The 17,500-nt window shown below is 42.3% G+C and overlaps 1 protein-coding gene across 1 annotated transcript in view; it reads left to right on the top strand.

Annotated features, from left to right (window-relative positions):
- The window catches only part of schip1 (schwannomin interacting protein 1), a 114,399-nt gene that overhangs the window by 81,723 nt on the left and 15,176 nt on the right, over positions 1 to 17,500 (top strand). The window contains exons 3-5 of the mRNA XM_063205666.1: positions 266 to 384; positions 7,912 to 8,029; positions 15,075 to 15,272. Coding sequence (XP_063061736.1) covers positions 266 to 384; positions 7,912 to 8,029; positions 15,075 to 15,272 — 435 coding nt within the window. The remainder of the gene's footprint in view (positions 1 to 265; positions 385 to 7,911; positions 8,030 to 15,074; positions 15,273 to 17,500) is intronic.

The raw sequence follows: 17,500 nt of genomic DNA, 5'->3' as shown, positions 1-17,500 counted from the left end.
ACTTTAGAATAACAGGCGACTATTGTTACTAATACTTTATAAGTGATTTATAGTCACCTGTTATTCTAAAGTGTTACCTTCTTTTTATGTTTATTTTATTATATTTAAATGGTATTATTGGTGTGCTATTCTATGTCACCCCATAGGTTCTTAATGGGAATACTGTCTACTCTTATTGGGAAACTCTCATCCCTGTGTTGCATGGTGTGCTCCCATTGAGATCCCTATTAACCGCCTGTTCTTTCTCTTTCTCTGTGTCCTCCAGGCCCAGAAGAATGAGAGGGAGTCTATTCGGCAGAAGCTGGCTCTGGGCAGTTTCTTCGACGATGGGCCCGGGATATACACCAGCTGCAGCAAGAGCGGCAAGCCCAGCCTCTCCTCACGGTACGCCCTGCATGGACACCCGTGTGTGTGTGTGTGTGTGTGTGTGTGTGTGTGTGTGTGTGTGTGTGTGTGTGTGTGTGTGTGTGTGTGTGTGTGTGTGTGTGTGTGTGTGTGTGTGTGTGTGTGTGTGTGTGTGTGTGTGTGTGTGTGTTTTGAGTGTGTGTGTGTGTGTGTATTTCTGTGTGTCTGTACGTTGGTGCATGTCTGTACGTCTGTGTGTCTTGTCTCTGTCGATCTGTGAAATAACTGATGTCTTGGCTTCTTTAATAGGTCCATCTGTCAGACTGTCTGCCTGCTTTTTTGTAAATGTATTTCATTGTGCCTGTGATTTTTCTCCATCTATCTGTCTTCTTTGTCTAAACTACTGTATTTATGGTGATCCTTGTTTGCGATGAAATGGTGGCAAATGTTAAATCAGGTGGAAATGAAATATGACATAGACTCCCCTCTGACTACAGCCCTTGACCGTACAGCAGATGAGGTGGGATATGTAGGCTTTAAGTGTGTGAATACACTTAATATTTTGAAGGTTAAGAAAGTGTTGATTAGGATCAAATGAATAATCCTACTCAGTACTCAGAGTTGTTGTCAGATAAATAGCCAATCCATTCAGGGCTGTTTTGAGAGAGATGTAGTTTATGAATGTATTGTCCCGTGTGAATACATTTTTATTTTATTAAAGAAAGTTAAGGAAATAAGAACTCACTGATGTCAAATGACTAATGCTACTCACAAGTGCTGCTTGCTAAGTGGCCAGCCCACTTTTTATGGTTGTGTCGCTGTTTTCCCCCTTCCAGCACTGAAAGTGATAGCTTCAGACCTGATAGTTTGTTTGTCGAAACTGCACGAGTGTGTGTATATGAATCATCAGGATCTCATCATCACATGCGGTCCGCCGTGCTTGCTGTTTGACCTCCAGCAAGGTCACAACTCGTACATCGGGCCCACCTCACTTCATATTCTTCATATTTAACCTTACTGGACCTTGACCTGTCCTGCCCTTGCCCACATAGTATTTCCTCAGCCCTTGATCTCATGTGACCTTAAGTAAGCTCAGCTGATGATGGATGAGGACAGGGTATCTTATCCAGAGGGGTCCGCCCGAGGTTAAGAAAGTACAAGTTATATCTGTCCGACTCTAAATCACCTGATCATACTGTGCAATCCAGGAAGATGAGATGCTCGAGGAAGTCACTTGTGTTGGAGGAGGAGATTGAGCTTGAGCTTGAGTCATTCCTTTTTTTTTTTGGGGGGGGGGGGGGGTTGCAGTTAGGACTGATAGGACAGTTGGAGGTGGTGACAGGAAGTGAGTGGGAGAGAGAGATGGGAGAGGATCGGCAAATGACCCGGCCTGGAATTGAACCCGGGTCGCCGGCGTAGTAACCCAGTGCCCCACCGTTAGGCCACTGCAGGGCCGAGCTAGAGTCATCTTTGAATCGTGTTTAAAATCCTCATAGTGGTTTTCAAAGTGAGAAGTCCGCACACTTAGAATCCTTTTTGTTGTATTTCATTATTTCATGGCAGGATTACGTTTCGACCTCAACAGTCTTCATCAGATTCTCTAGAGATTCTCTACAGAGTTCTTCAGTTCTACTTCTGATGTGGAAATCGGAAGGTATCAGGTCTTCTGTCAAGAGATAAATACCCCACGATTCCTACATCACAATTAGAACTGAAGAAATTTACGGGGGGCTGTGGTGCAGCAAGCTCCCACATATGGACTTGCATGCAAAAACAATGAAAACAAGAACTGAAAAAATTTGACAGACGAACAAATGAAACATCAAAAAATAATGCCAGTTTCCTAAAACTACACCCTTTTGATTAGAGATCAGTGAGTGCAGCGAAACGAAATAGTGGCATTATTCGGCTTGTGTCGTGTAAACTCTTAATTCATACTGGATGTAGTAGCAGTATTCCGGTTGCACAACACTGCTCAACACTTGTGAACAGAATTATTCTGGTACAATATTGGGGCCTAGTCTGTGGCACGGATGCAGCTGCTCTCATTGAATGTGTTTATTTGCAGTTCAGTGTCCCAATGAAGTTGAGGTTTATCCCGGCAATCAAATTCGGGATAAGGTGTTTACATGAGTACAGAGTATTCAGCAGAAGAGTTGGTAGAGCACTACTAGTGACCCTAGCCCCAAAACCAACTGGTGCTCTTGGAAGGGGTTCAATGTTCAAAAAAGACCAACGCGTTTTGGCGCTGTGGCCTTCATCAGGGTGGCCTGATGAAGGCCACAGCGCCAAAATGCGTTGGTGTTTTTTAATGCATTTGCCCTTTAAATAAAGTTTGTTTTTTTAGTGAAGTGCCTGGACCAAGGATTTTTTCCCTTGAGTCTTTTATGAGTACAGAGTACTTCATATCCTGATTTCTCAAAGTCCCGGATAAGGACATATCCGGGACACTGAAGTTAGGAAAAGGTATTTACAGTATATGTTCAAACAGAAATTCGGGATACTATAACATCCCGATCCTATTTGGGATACTGAACTGCTTATAAACGCATTTATTGAAAATCGTCATAGACATTGTAATGCGCTGTGCAGCTATGTTCTACTCAAAGCAGGGAATCTCGTAGGGGATTTTGCACCCATCGACCTGCCGGAGGGAGTTTTTTTGTTTGTTTTGTTGATAGTCTCGCTACGGTTTTCATTACCTTTGTTTATATTTGGTATGAGACAATTAATAACAGAGATAAGGGAGGTAGGCTACTTTATGTAGGCCTATGCGAGTTTAATAGAGAGTGCCGTATACCGTATCTGTGTTTGTGTGTCTGTGTGTGTGTGTTTGTCTGTGTGAGTCTGAGAGATGCAGAGAGATGTTGGCATTGGATGATGAATAGAAACCGCTGAGTAAGTCTTATTGTGTGTGAATGTGGGCTTATGTACAGAAAACGCTCCTTTTTGCGGTGGGCTGTCACCACACGTTTGTCACCACACGTTCCCGATGCGCGAAATGCCAGAGGTCGGGGCAGGAAGCATCTGAGCACTAGCAAGCAGGGCAAAGTGTGTGTGTGTGCGTGTGTGTGTGTGTGTGTGTGTGTGTGTGTGTGTGTGTGTGTGTGTGTGTGTGTGTGTGTGTGTGTGTGTGTGTGTGTGTGTGTGTGTGTGTGTGTGTGTGTGTGTGTGTGTGTGTGTGTGTGTGTGTGTGTGTGTGGTCAGGGAAAGGCACACGGCAGGACTTCCCCAAAACGCTGCTGGTCCCAGACGTGTCTCCCCCACTGCTTCCCTGCACTCCACTCCACTCCACTCCACGAGCCTCACACCCACTTCCAGCATGAAGCAAAGGATGCTGGGAAACACGGGAGTGCTGGTGATTTCTAACTCCCGTGCTCCAGGCGACCGAGCAGACGGGCGTCGGGCTCAACAGGTTTTTTTTTTTGCCATGTTGCCAGTTTGTCACGTTATGTCTGCTCATCACGATACCATGTGAACACATCTCAACTTTAAAAAAGAAAAAAGAAATGGACAGTGTGACAAATTAAAGTTGTGTAGCAAGCAAAGCAGCTTTGTCACTCCTTTTTACTTGTCAATACTTTTTCTACTTTTTCTACTTTAGTCATGTCATTTGGACAGCCTCATGGAAAATAAAGGAATCGGAATGGAGTTCAGTTTCCAAAATTACAATAGTTTATAGCTCTCCATAAAATGAACCATTTATGAAATTAATTAATATAGCAGAAGGTTGGCCTTTTAGTATGCACTTAATGCCAAAGTCTATGTCAGAGGTCCAAGTGGTGGCCAGACCACAATGCATCCATCCACCACCACAGGGAAATCCCCACTCCCCCCAATGCAAGAGTCCTATTACAGTAAATCTAGAGAGGGGACGTTTGAGATAATGACTATTGTCCTTGGACATGGTTACCTCATGTGGCACAACAGCCAGGTCTGCCATATGATTTAGAGGAAAAGAAGATAAGATTAGATAACGTTAGAAAAAAGAAATGACCAGTGGTTTGAGGGATTTTATCACTGAGTCGATGATACGATCTGAGAGTTTTGTGAAATTCTGTAAGGTGTATTTGTGGATCACCCATCCTCCCACCCAGCCAGTCAGGGGGCTGATTTCTCAGAAAACACTCCTGCACATGAGGAACGTGAGTGGACACATGCAAGCTCTCTTTCCTGTAAGCGTAGCTGGCAGTTTGGGGTGCTCAGTGTCAAAGTACACATGAGTGGGTGAAAGTTTTACATCCCCTCAACATTTTTTTTGTGCGGTTTTTACTTTCTCTTATTCTTCCTCATCTCCTTTGATATTTTTTCTTTCCTTCTCTCACTGTCTCTGATTTTTGGATGTGTCATTCGTTGCCGAAACAGAAAATACACATTAGTTCCCAAATGGACTGTAGTGACCTCTAGACCCTAAATGGGGGGGGGGGGGGGGCACCAGGCGTCTGAGAAAGTCCAGAGAGGACGACCTATGGAGTGTGGGATGCCCTTGACCAGAGGGGCCCAATGCTCTGTCTTCTGGGTCAACCCTTGGTCAATCAAGTACTTAATAAAAATTACTTAATATCATATGAAATATGAAAGAATGCTAGAATCTAACCCTGCTACTAGACTTTACCCCTAACTCCAATTTGATCTGATTGGACTTTCTCATACGCAATTCAACAAGTCGTCCACGTAAAACAGAACGTCAGGTTCTGAACGTTAAAAATTGGGACAGGACGTGGTAGCTTCCGCCAATTTAAGGCACTTGCTCATCACCAGAAGTGTCCACCAATGTACATCATCAATATTTTTTCACATTCACTGTCCTTCCTTGATATAGTTTTGAACTCTACCTCACATCACCCATATTGTGGAAGTTGGTTCCCTCTGCAGTTGCCGCAAATGTGGCAAAAGGGTTTCTCTCAGTCCATGATGGACCCTTTTGGGCCATGAGTTTAAGATAAGACTCATCGGCCCTGCCGTGGCCTAACGGTGGGGCACTTGACTGCTATGCGGCTGACCCGGGTTCGATTCCTGGCCCCGGTCCTTTGCCGGCCCTTCCCCATCTCTCTCTCCCAACTCACTTCCTGTCACCATCTTCACTGTACTGTCATAAATAAAAGTCAAAAAGACCAAAAAAAACATCTTAAAAAAGATAAGTCTCATTATAGTGTGTATCCCACAAACGATCCTATCTAGCCACCTATTTGTACCAATTTGGCCCGGGGAGTGCTTCCATGCAGCATTCAAGCAGAGTGCCTTTGAATGATACCTCTACAAAGCGTGGCCAGCCCAAATTGTTTACATGAAGCTATGACCCTGAGTGGAGTGTTTGTGTGTTGGCAAATATTTGCAAGGATCTTCAAGCAAATGGGAAAAGGGGTTTTTAAACGCTTGAAAGGCTCTTTTGTGAATGTTTGCTCTTGAGTGCCAATTTTAACGCTCCACAGGACTGAGTCCACACTTAAGCCAGGATCACAGACACCCACCCCATCCATACACACATGGACATACACACATACACACACACATCTCTCTCACACACGCTCCCTCTCTCTCTCTCTCTCTCTCTCTCTCTCTCTCTCTCTCTCTCTCTCTCTCTCTCTCTCTCTCTCTCTCTCTCTCTCTCTCTCTCTCTCTCTCTCTCTCTCGCTCGCTCTCTCTCTCTCACACACACTTCTCCTCAGGCATGGATGCACTCATTCACGCATACGCACACGCACACAAACACACACACACAAACGCGCACACAAACGCGCACACAAACGCGCGCACACACACACACACACACACACACACACACACACACACACACACACACACACACACACACACACACACACACACACAGTCCATTTCCTATAGAGATGGAGAGTGTTGAGAGCCCTGTCTGTTTCTCGCCTGTGTGCCTGTGGCTCCCAATAGGGTCGGTCCCCTGGGACTGGCTTTGGTTTCACTACTGACAATTGTGTTGGGGTACTTCTGCTGGTGTTCCCCTCTGTAAGCCAAACCCCAGCATAGACTTTTATTCATATATTTATTTCACATCATGCACATCATACACATTATTACACATCATACACATTGTGAAATTTCTGTAAACACCACAGCTGCATTGCAGTAAATAAACTGTGTTATAAATGTGTAACAAGAAGACATGAACAACATGTAACTTTCGCCATTTGTTGCTATGCTACATCACACTCATAGGTAACATACAATGTGTTTGACATCAAGACATAATTCAGATCTTTTTTTCTCACAAAACAATGTGCAGATGATGTCATCTAGTCTAAAATACCTGCTATGTATATTAAGCACCTATTTTTATTCATATGTGTACATCTCCCCCATTTTTTTTTAACTCAATTTACTATGGAAATTATACCGGTAGTATATTGCTGGGGAAACACAACAAATATATTCCTGCTATTTTTAATGGTATTGAGTTCATTCTTTTTCAACACTGGCTACGTTTACATGGGACATTTCAGTCCGAATTAACTCACTTAAATTCTGAACAAATCTTAATTCCGCTTTGAAACGTCATGGAAACACTTCACAATTCGGAATGAAATAAAACATCAATGGGAACTCGACGGAACTATTTAATTCTGAATTGTTAACTCAGAATTAAAAACGTCATGTAAACGTAGCAGTTGTATTGTTATTTTCCCTGTTTGGCTCTGGTCTGTTTGGATGCCATGCTGCTGCTGCTGCTACTATACGCCTCTACTGTATTTCTGAGTTTCTACAGTAAATCTATTCATATCTATTGATCTGAATTACAGTAATACTGCCCTTTAGAAGTGAAGAGCAGGATTCAACTGAGCACAGTAGCACCATGTGCTCTTTTACAACCAAACACTGTCTCTGTTGTTTCCTGAAACTCCCTGCAAACTGAAAGTGCACAAGTTGATTCAGCGTCGCTACGTACATTACATGGTTCTGATGATAATGGTAATAGTAGCGTGTACCATTCAGCATCATTTCATAAAATGATATGGTTAGCACAGTTATTTCAATAGCACTCTGAGTAGTTTCAGTTTCATTGATTTATATGTTGAAGTAATTTCAGTCTTACCATCAGTTTGTGGCATTTCCAGCACAATTACAGTCTATCCAGACATTGGTACCATCTTCTATTTGTAGGGCTTATACTTTATTATAATTCTTAATGGATGGGGCCATGTGTACGGATTCTTGTGTAGATGCTTGACAAGATTGACACTTGTGGTGCATTGCAGGATTGTAACTGTGGTGCATTATCAATACAATAAACAAAATAACTTACTCTACGCATTTATACTGCACTGTGTTGATGCTGGCTCTGCCCCTTGACATTGACTCTGTCAATCTTTGTGTGTGTGTGTGTGCGTGTGCGTGCGTGCGTGTGCGTGTGTGTGTGCGCGCGTGCATGTGTCTGTGTGTGTTTTGGAGTGCCTGTATCTGCAAGTGAACTTATGTGAAAATAATGATATACTTTACTAAGGTGTTTTACTACTTATTCATCAATGTCCAGTAATAGTCCACATTTAGCAAAGTGAGCTAACTCTTCTGCTATGTGTGTGTGTTCCCCTTCAGACTGCAGAGTGGGATGAACCTCCAGATCTGCTTTGTGAACGACAGCAGCAGCGACAAGGACAGCGATGCCGACGACAGCAAGACAGAGACCAGCCTGGACACACCACTCTCCCCTATGGTGGGTACCACACCACACTATATTATAATATATACTCATCAGACACACCATTGTCCCCTATCGTGGGTACCCATGTGGGTACCACACCACACTATACTCTTTTGGCACTTCACTAATACTATAATATATACTCAACAGACACACCACTCTCCCCTATGGTGGGTACCACACCACACTACACTATACATACTATATACTGTATACTCATCAGGCAGAGACCAGTCTGGACACACCACTCTCCTCTATGGTGGGCACAACACCACACTATACTATATTGGCACTTCACTAATACTATAATATATACGGTACTCATCACACACACCACTCTCTCCCATGGTGGGCACAACACCACACTATACAACACGCTTCACTACAATATATATATACTCTGACTGTATACTCATCAGACACACCACTCTCCCCTATGGTGGGCACCACACCACACTATACTATACTATACATAGGCTACTATATACTGTATACTCATCAGCAGGGCCGCTGACAGCTTTTGCTGGGCCCAGGACAAAGTCATCTGAAAGGGCCCCCCATCCAATACATACAATGTAATGGAAACCCAATTTTGGGCCCCCTCTCTCCCTGGGCCCGGGACAACTGACCCCTTTGTCCCCCCCTGTCGGCTTCCCTGCTCATCAGACAGAGACAAGTCTGGACACACCACTCTCCCCTATGGTGGGCACAACACCACACTATATCGCACTTATATTAGTGTATACTCATCACACACACCACTGGAAGCACACCACTCAATACTGCAGTCCACATAGTGTACACTCTTACTGTATACTCATCAGACAGAGACCAGTCTGGCCACACCACTCTCCCCTATGGTGGGCAGCACACCTTGTACACCTACACCTATACACAGTACACTGCCAACAAAACAACAGAGTTGCGCATTTAATGCCAGGTCTGTGCTAAACGGAGTCCTTTATACCTAGGGCTGGACATGATATGCGTATCAGAGACAATGTCAGAGACGATGATCTGGAATTCAGGCTTCATCCTGTGTCTAAGCATACAGTGCTATCTGCTTTATTAGCAATTGATAGTCGCAAATCCACTGGAGAAGACCACCTAGATCCTCTTTTTCTTCGCACTGCGGCATATATAATAGCAGAGCCATTATTGCACATTTTCAATTTTTCTATTTCCATTGGAGTTGTCCCTACACTATGGAAATTTGCACACATTACCCCGTTGCACAAGGGGGGTGATAAGACTGACCCTAACAACTATCGACCAATATCCAAGCTACCGTGTCTCTCAAAAATACTAGAGAAGTTGGTAAATGATCAGCTCAAAGAATTTCTAAATACCAATAATATTTTGAGCCCTCTCCAATCAGGCTTTAGGCCTAAACATAGTACAGTTACTGCTGCTACTAAAGTAATGGATGATATTATCACTTCTCTTGACAAGAAAAAACATTGTGCTGCCATCTTTGTGGACTTATCCAAAGCATTTGACACCGTGGACCATTCTCTGCTTCTACAAATTCTGCCTGGTATTGGTTTTAGTGCAAGTGCCTGTAAATGGTTCCAGAGCTACCTTTCAAACAGACACCATACTGTAAAATTGGGTAATACTCAATCTGACCCCCTGCTAATAACCAAGGGGGTCCCACAAGGTTCAGTATTAGGTCCGGTACTCTTCACCATGTACATAAATAGTATACTTTCTCTCCTTTCCAACTGCTCTATTCATCTATATGCAGATGATACAATTTTGTATTGTGTTGCAGATTCTGTACAGCTAGCCTTGGAGAAATTGCAGCAGTCTTTTAATATCCTACAAAATGCCTTCATTGGTCTTAAGCTTCTACTTAATGTAAGCAAGACTAAATGTATGGTCTTTACTCGATCTAAGCATGGCATGAAAAATGATTTTAATATATCTACTTTAGATGGGTCTGTTATTGAGAGAGTATCACATTATAAGTACCTGGGAATCTGGCTAGATGACAAGTTCACATTCAAGAAACATACTGACTGTCTTGTCACTACGCTCAGACAAAAGCTATCTTTCCTGCACAGAAATAAATATCACTTTCCTGTTTTCTGCAGAAAAAAGTTAATTGAAGCTACTTTTCTGTCTTCCCTTGACTATGGTGATGTTATTTACAGACATGCACCACTCTCTAATCTGAAGGCACTTGACACTGTCTATCATTCAGCTCTTCGTTTTATTACTGGGGATCCATATAGTACTCATCATTGCCTGTTATATGATAAAGTTGGGTGGGCTCCACTTTCTCACAGAAGGGACATGCATTATTTTATTTTTATTTATAAGGCCCTCACTGGCAAACTCCCATTTTATATTTCATCTCTTTTAGTTTGGCACTCCAACCCATACCAAACCCGCAGCAGCAATTTTTTACTGGAGGTCCCTTATGCCCGCACTGAACTGGGTAAAACGGCTTTTAGTGTCTGTGGACCTTCAGTTTGGAATACCTTACAACAAAGGATGGGTCTTCAAGCCTTTGTGCCATTAGAACATTTTAAAGTTACACTGGGAAGTTTTTTATCACATACTTGTACTTGTTTTAACTCATAAGTTTTAATTCATAGTTTGTCTTAATTCTTACCTCTTATATGATTTATGGTGTATTGTGTATGTTGTTTATATATGATTTTATATGTGTAATTGTTTGTTTTACTCGACATCATTGTAAATGAGGGCTGGGCCCTCAATGATTCTTCGAGTTTAAATAAATGAAATGGATCAATTATGGTAATCGGGCAAACACCACCCTGAGAAAGGGCGTGAAGTTGACAAACGAAGTGGAGTTGACAATTAACTTATTGACTTTTTTGCACTTTGGTTATATTACATTACATTACATTACATTCATTACTTTCATTTATTCAAAGCGACTTACAGTTATTATTTGTATTATTTGTCAGGGTATTGCCCTGGAGCAATGTGTGGGGGTTAGGTGCCTTGCTCAAGGGCACTTCAGCCATGGATGGAGATGTAGGGAGAGGTCAGGGGGGATTCGAATCTGCAACCCCTAGATTGAAAGACCAACTCTCTATCCACTTGGCCACGGCTGCCCCCATATAACATGTGCTGTACTTACACAATTCATCTTATTACAGCTGTCAAAAACGTAACATAAAGAAATGTCGAATGGCTTCTAATCCACCAGTTCTTCCTATTCCACTTCCTATAGCTGTACTTTCCTCTTAATTGCGTAGTTAAATATCTGCACGGCTCACAGAAGGGTGAAGTCATAACTCTACAGTACGAGCACCTGAAAGTGTTCAGGCTCAGCGTCTTGAAGGCACCATTAGGGGACCAAGGGGGATATCACAGGTGTTTTCACACACACTTTCACATATTCACTCATGCACAACACAGAAACTATTGGGAGGGAAAGTGGAAAACAGCGATCCTAGCGGTTACGTTCCAAACACCAGGGTGGTCCTATTGAAACTCCCATAGACAAGTTTTTAAAAAAATCCCACAAAGATATGACTTGGAACTATAACACCAGACACATTTTTCAGCGTACACAATAGCATGAACTACTACCTGTGAAAATCTTAAGTCATTTTTTGCCCTTTTAAGAAAAATAGAAATTGTGCCAATCTGGTCGGAAACGGACTACAGCTCCCAGCATGCTGTGCTTCGCGCCTCGTTGACAACACAGAGAAACAAATGAACGCGAACGAACGCAAGTTCTTCGCATATCTTCACATTCTTGTAATTCTATGAGTTCCACATTGTCTTCTTGTTACACATATATACACGCGATCATTTTGGCATGGTTTTAAATTCTCTAGTAGATATGATGGCTTCTGTGGTGATGAGTAACCACCTCTCTGGCTCATGTTTGGCTATGCTAATTTGGCTATGCTAATTACATGGAGTAAACAAGCCACACATGCCAGTCAGTGTAGTTCTGTATTAGCTTTTTAAAGAATATTAAAATCAGCTCAGATCAGTGAAAAACCGAAAATTTTACCACCTGATTCGATAAAACGGGCCAACATGCCCATGATATGACTGCCACTACTTCTACTTCGTCGTCAGGGCCGAGATGTAATTTTTCAAAGAAAAAAAAACATTCATTTGTTGCAGGGGGTTGGAACGTTGCCAGCAGGGGGCGATGAGATTACTTTCCCTCCCTATTACAGTCATTACCAACATCAAATACATAGTAATGCAAACAATCTTCGAGGAATGTAGTCATGCAAAGATCCTTTTTATTTCATGAAAGAACGATGCGGTTATACTTTCTACTTTTTACTCAGTGAGCGATCCTGGGCCTCAAACAACACTCTATTGACTCTGAACGTCTTGAGTCATTCCTCAAGCATATTTTTTTTTTTTGCTGACTTCGTGTCTCGCCTATGGTTGCAGTGTGAGTCATTCTGAGGGGTAGATTTGAAATGCGGTTTTGGGGGGTGGACAGCTGCGAGAGGTTTCTACACGTGCTCTCCATGGTTCCGAGGGTGCATCAAGAAATGAATAGAAACCGAATCACCTAGCTACTGAACACAAACAATTCTCTTAACTCTGATGAATACACGTATCGTCGAGTCCGTATTTTTAATGCACTGCTAAAAAATGAAAAAGCAAAAACAGAAGACATCTGTGCTGAACCAGATTTTTTTTTCCTTTGCACATTATGTGTCCAGTTGCATTGGAGTTTCAACCCACAAGCTCAGAGTATGTTTTCCTTTGCTTTCCAATTGTTGTTATTGTTCATTAAATACATGGTGTTCAGGGACCACTTTACACTCTGAAAGGGATGGAACAATTACTTCCATCAAAATTAATTTCCTGTAATTTTATATGAGGGTCATACATATGAATTTATATATCCAAGTGGAGAAATATGTGTGTGATTGGTGAAACATTACATTTGGTTAGACTGTAGTCATATTAGCACTCAAATGTGAATCCCAAATCCGCTAAAACCAAATGAGTCATGCAAGGAAATGTCTCAGCTATTGGCTGGCTATTGTTCAAGACACACAGACAAACACACACAAGCACGAACGCACACACACACACATATACACACACACACACACACACACACACACACACACACACACACACACACACACACACACACACACACACACACAGAGACATGCGCGCCCGTGCGCACACACGCACACGCACACGCACACACACACACACACACATACACAGACAAACACACACATGCACGAACGCACACACACACCACACACACACACACACACACACACACACACACACACACACACACACACACACACACACACACACACACACACACACACACACACACACACAACTCTAACCACAAACATTTATGACTGCAGCTTTGCTAGTACACACTCACAAGAAGTGAAACTGAATCCTCTGACACTTCCTCTTGTCTTCCGCATGACAAGTTGACATTTACAGTGCGCTGCTCAGTGCCTGGCAGTGTGTCAATAGACACCACCATGACAGCATTGCCGGGACTCGGAGTACAATGACTGAATTTGTTGATATGAAATATTACATCACTCATCTTGGAGTGCAATAGTGATGTTGTGGTTGAAAACGTATGGTGGTAAACTGGATGTGAATAATTGTGTGTGTACATCTTAATTGCCTGTATGTCAAAATTGGATACACTATTATTATGAATGAAAATGGATATTGAAACTATATTTATATAGGCTACATTTATTATACTACGTATGTACAGTATATATACATTTCTTACATCTCTGTGTTTGCTGTGTATAGCTGAGCAACCTATACATTTGGATCAGAGATGAATGAAAACAGTGATAAAAGTACTGAGAAGTGCTGAGGTCTCAACTGATTACAAAGAACTCAAGCAACAAGACTGTATTCTCACAGAAAATGCTAAAAGGGGGCTTGCTTTTTGGGCCAGTTTTAGTTAAAAAAAAATAACACACATGCTACTCTGACTAAAGGAACACTGCATGTAATGAAATCTGAAATGGTATTCGGACTTGCAACATTCAGCTCTTCAAACCAACACCACAAGGGCAATTCAACTGACTGTAATTAGTTCCCCAGCAAGACAGAATATATAATTGCCTCGAATTGTTTTATAGCAGAGGTCTAGAAACCTATTGAAAATATGGCAGTTGAGAATTGGCAACACCTGTTCTGATTCTGACTACTGACAGGCCAAGCAACTAAAGCGGTGTTTATACATACCCGGGTATTTTGATATACGCAGACCTTCCCCTTCGGATGTGCCTTTCGTTCACAAACAAACGAAGGTTTTCCCTCTATAAACGAAGCTCCAAAAAAACTCCGGCAAAAGTGGAGATTTTTTAAAATCTCCGGTTAGCGTTTGTATATAAACAGAGATAAACGGAGACTTGAATGGCACTACTTACGGCCCACGGGCTTAACGTATTTATGACGGCTCTCAACAGCACATGTATGCGTATTTGCCTTTGATGTGAACGAAAATATTTCACTAAGCAAAATGTTCGTTTATTAAAATACCCAGGTATGTATAAACAGCACCTAACTGCCATGGAGTGTTCTATAGCAGAGTTCTAAATTACAGCAGAGTTCTAAAATAAAAATAAAAACTGGCAGTTATTCTTCAGTGTTCCATGCCTAGCTTAATTGGCCAAATCTTTTCTGGTTCTGGCCAACGGCTTATTTTTTAAACTGCTGTGAACTTTGTAGCACAGTCTCTGTAAGTCTAAGGTGCTGTTTCCACGTAGCTGGATATTTTTATATGTGGATATTTTTTTTTCCTGGTTGCATTGATTTTGCATTGGTTTTGGCCTTCCGTTTCCATGTAGCAGATATTTTAAAATCCGGGTATAAAAAGCAGGAGAATAAAATGTCCTGTTTAGGGGGCTGAAACGCATTTGTTACAATGGAGGATTTATTTGTATCCACATGTTGCGTTTACACCTCAACAGGAGAAAAAAATAACCTGCTAAAAAAATATCCTGCTACGTGGAAACAGCACCTAATTCTCTCTGACTCTCTCTCTCTGACTCTGTCTCTCTGCCCATGCCCCTCCATCCCTCAGAGCAAGCAGAGCTCATCCTACTCGGACCGTGACACGGCAGAGGAGGACTCGGAGTCTGTGGAGGACCTGGACTTTGTGAGCCGCCAGCGGAAGCTGCAGGCGGAGGCCAAGCTGGCCCTGGCGATGGCCAAACCCATGGCCAAGATGCAGGTGGAGGTGGAGAAGCAGAACCGCAAAAAGTCCCCCGTCGCAGACCTGGTGAGAAGAACACACACATACACACACGCACACACACACACACACATACACACACACACACACACACACACACACACACACACACACACACATACACATACACATACACACATACACACACGCACACAATAAAACCAACTTGACTTGACTTGACTTGACACACACACACATTCACACGTGTATACAAGGACGTATAGAGTTTGTGGAAGACTTACTGACCACTACATTATGTTCTCTACCACATTCACACTGTAAGGAGACAACGAAAGTAGGGAGAAACCTGTTGTCTTCCACACTCTCACACAAACTCAAATATACAGCATTTGCATACATTTCACATACATTTCACATACATTTCAGTGGTGCCACATCATGTGGTCAGTGAGTGAGAGCCCTAGCAAAAGAAGCTGAGACTGACTTAAGCTTACTCAATGCCTTTCTCTGTCTCTCTCTCTCCTCTTTCTGTGTCTCTGTCATGCCTTCTCTTTCACATATGAACATACACACGCACACACTATAGATACACACATTATGCACGCACATGCATGCATGGATGGAGAGTTTGTGGGAGACGTGCTGACAGGCCTGTTCTCTACCAGAGTCACACTGAATGTACACAGAGAAAGAAACCTGTTGCCTTCCCCATTCTCACATGAACACAAACATACATACGTATGTACATACATGCATACATGAATTGGTGTGGTCATAAATGTGCACGTATAGTCGTCAGTAAATGAGAGACCGAGAGAGCGAGAAAGTGGGAGAGAGTGGCTTTCTCAACGGCTTTCTCTCTCATGTTCTCTACCACAGCTGTCACTGTAAGCACACAGAGAAACTTGTCTCTTCTGCGCTCTCACACATGTATACATTTGTGCGGTTATACTACATGTGCATGTATGTAGCGGTGAGAGTGGGAGAGAGAGAGAGAGAGAGAGAGAGAGAGAGAGAGAGAGAGAGAGAGAGAGAGAGAGAGACAGAGAGAGAGAGCGAGAGAGAAATCCGCTTGTCAGTTTTGTGCGGGCTGTGTGCGTGACACAATACACTAGGCTTCGTGTAGAAACACGGGAGGGAGGGGGAAAACGAGGACGCACTAGGTTGCGCTTACCACAGAATTACAGTTGATATGCAGGCTGCGTCTATTTTAGCCGTTAATGCTGTTTCTGTCATTAATAAATGCAGTAGATTGGTCACACTGAAAAACTTTGTCGTGGCATATTTGGGTAGGCCTAAAGTGTAGGGTTGAAATTCTTTCCAGGTATTTGTTTGTAATTGTTGAGTGAGAGAAAGAGAGACAGAGAGGGAGAGAGAGAGCGAGTGTGTGTCACTCAGTGCTTCCTCTTCCTCTTCCCCTCTCTCTCTCTCTCTCTGTCTGTTATGCCTTCTCTTTCAGCAGCCTTTCTCATCCTTCCTCTTTCTCACTGCCTTGTTCGCGTTTTTCGTCCTATCTTTTGTCTGACCCCTTTCAGCAGAAGGTAATGTCAGCTCAGGGAGGATACTGTAAACATTGATTTAATTACAGGGTTTATTGCAGTGTCCGGGACACCCAATCAGGATTCAATACCTCAAAAATAGAGTAAACTGTATGATAGCATATGATGGGACAAACATACATTATATTATATTATATTATATTATATTATATTATATTATATTATATTATATTACACTATATTATCAAGTTACCTTACTAAGTGTACAGACTTAAATCCTGGGACTTTAACCCACAAATGACACCCATTTAAAATGTCATATTTGAAGATATGAAAAAATGCTTTTGTATCAGTGGCCAGTCCGGCGGCCATCTTGAAGTGCAAATTAGGGGGTCAGAACACTGTTTTAGGACAAATTAAGTCAGAGTTATGGAATCAGCACCACAAAATTAAGTTAGTTCAAGCACCTCATTGCCATTTACCTATCTTAATATGGAATTGGGAAAATGCTGCTAAAAATGATTTCATATTAAATCTGAAAACGAATATGAGCAGGTACCCGCGACTTCAGATGAGTATTGTTCATTTGTCTCTACCCTTGGGTTTGTAGGATTTGCTTTTTTGAATTCCTCACAATTTGAACCTTTTTGGGCTCAACCACAAAAATAAAAACCCTTTTAACAAGTTAAGTCAAGTCAAGTCAAGTCGGTTTTATTGTCAATTTCTTTACATGCACTGGTCATACAAAGAATTTGAAATTACGTTTCTTACTTTCCCATGCAGACATAGACATAC

Source organism: Engraulis encrasicolus, chromosome 8 (assembly GCF_034702125.1).
Source record: "Engraulis encrasicolus isolate BLACKSEA-1 chromosome 8, IST_EnEncr_1.0, whole genome shotgun sequence".
Classification (NCBI taxonomy): Eukaryota; Metazoa; Chordata; class Actinopteri; order Clupeiformes; family Engraulidae; genus Engraulis; species Engraulis encrasicolus.
Note: the sequence above shows the minus strand (reverse complement) of the source record. Positions and strands in the feature narration are given on the sequence as shown.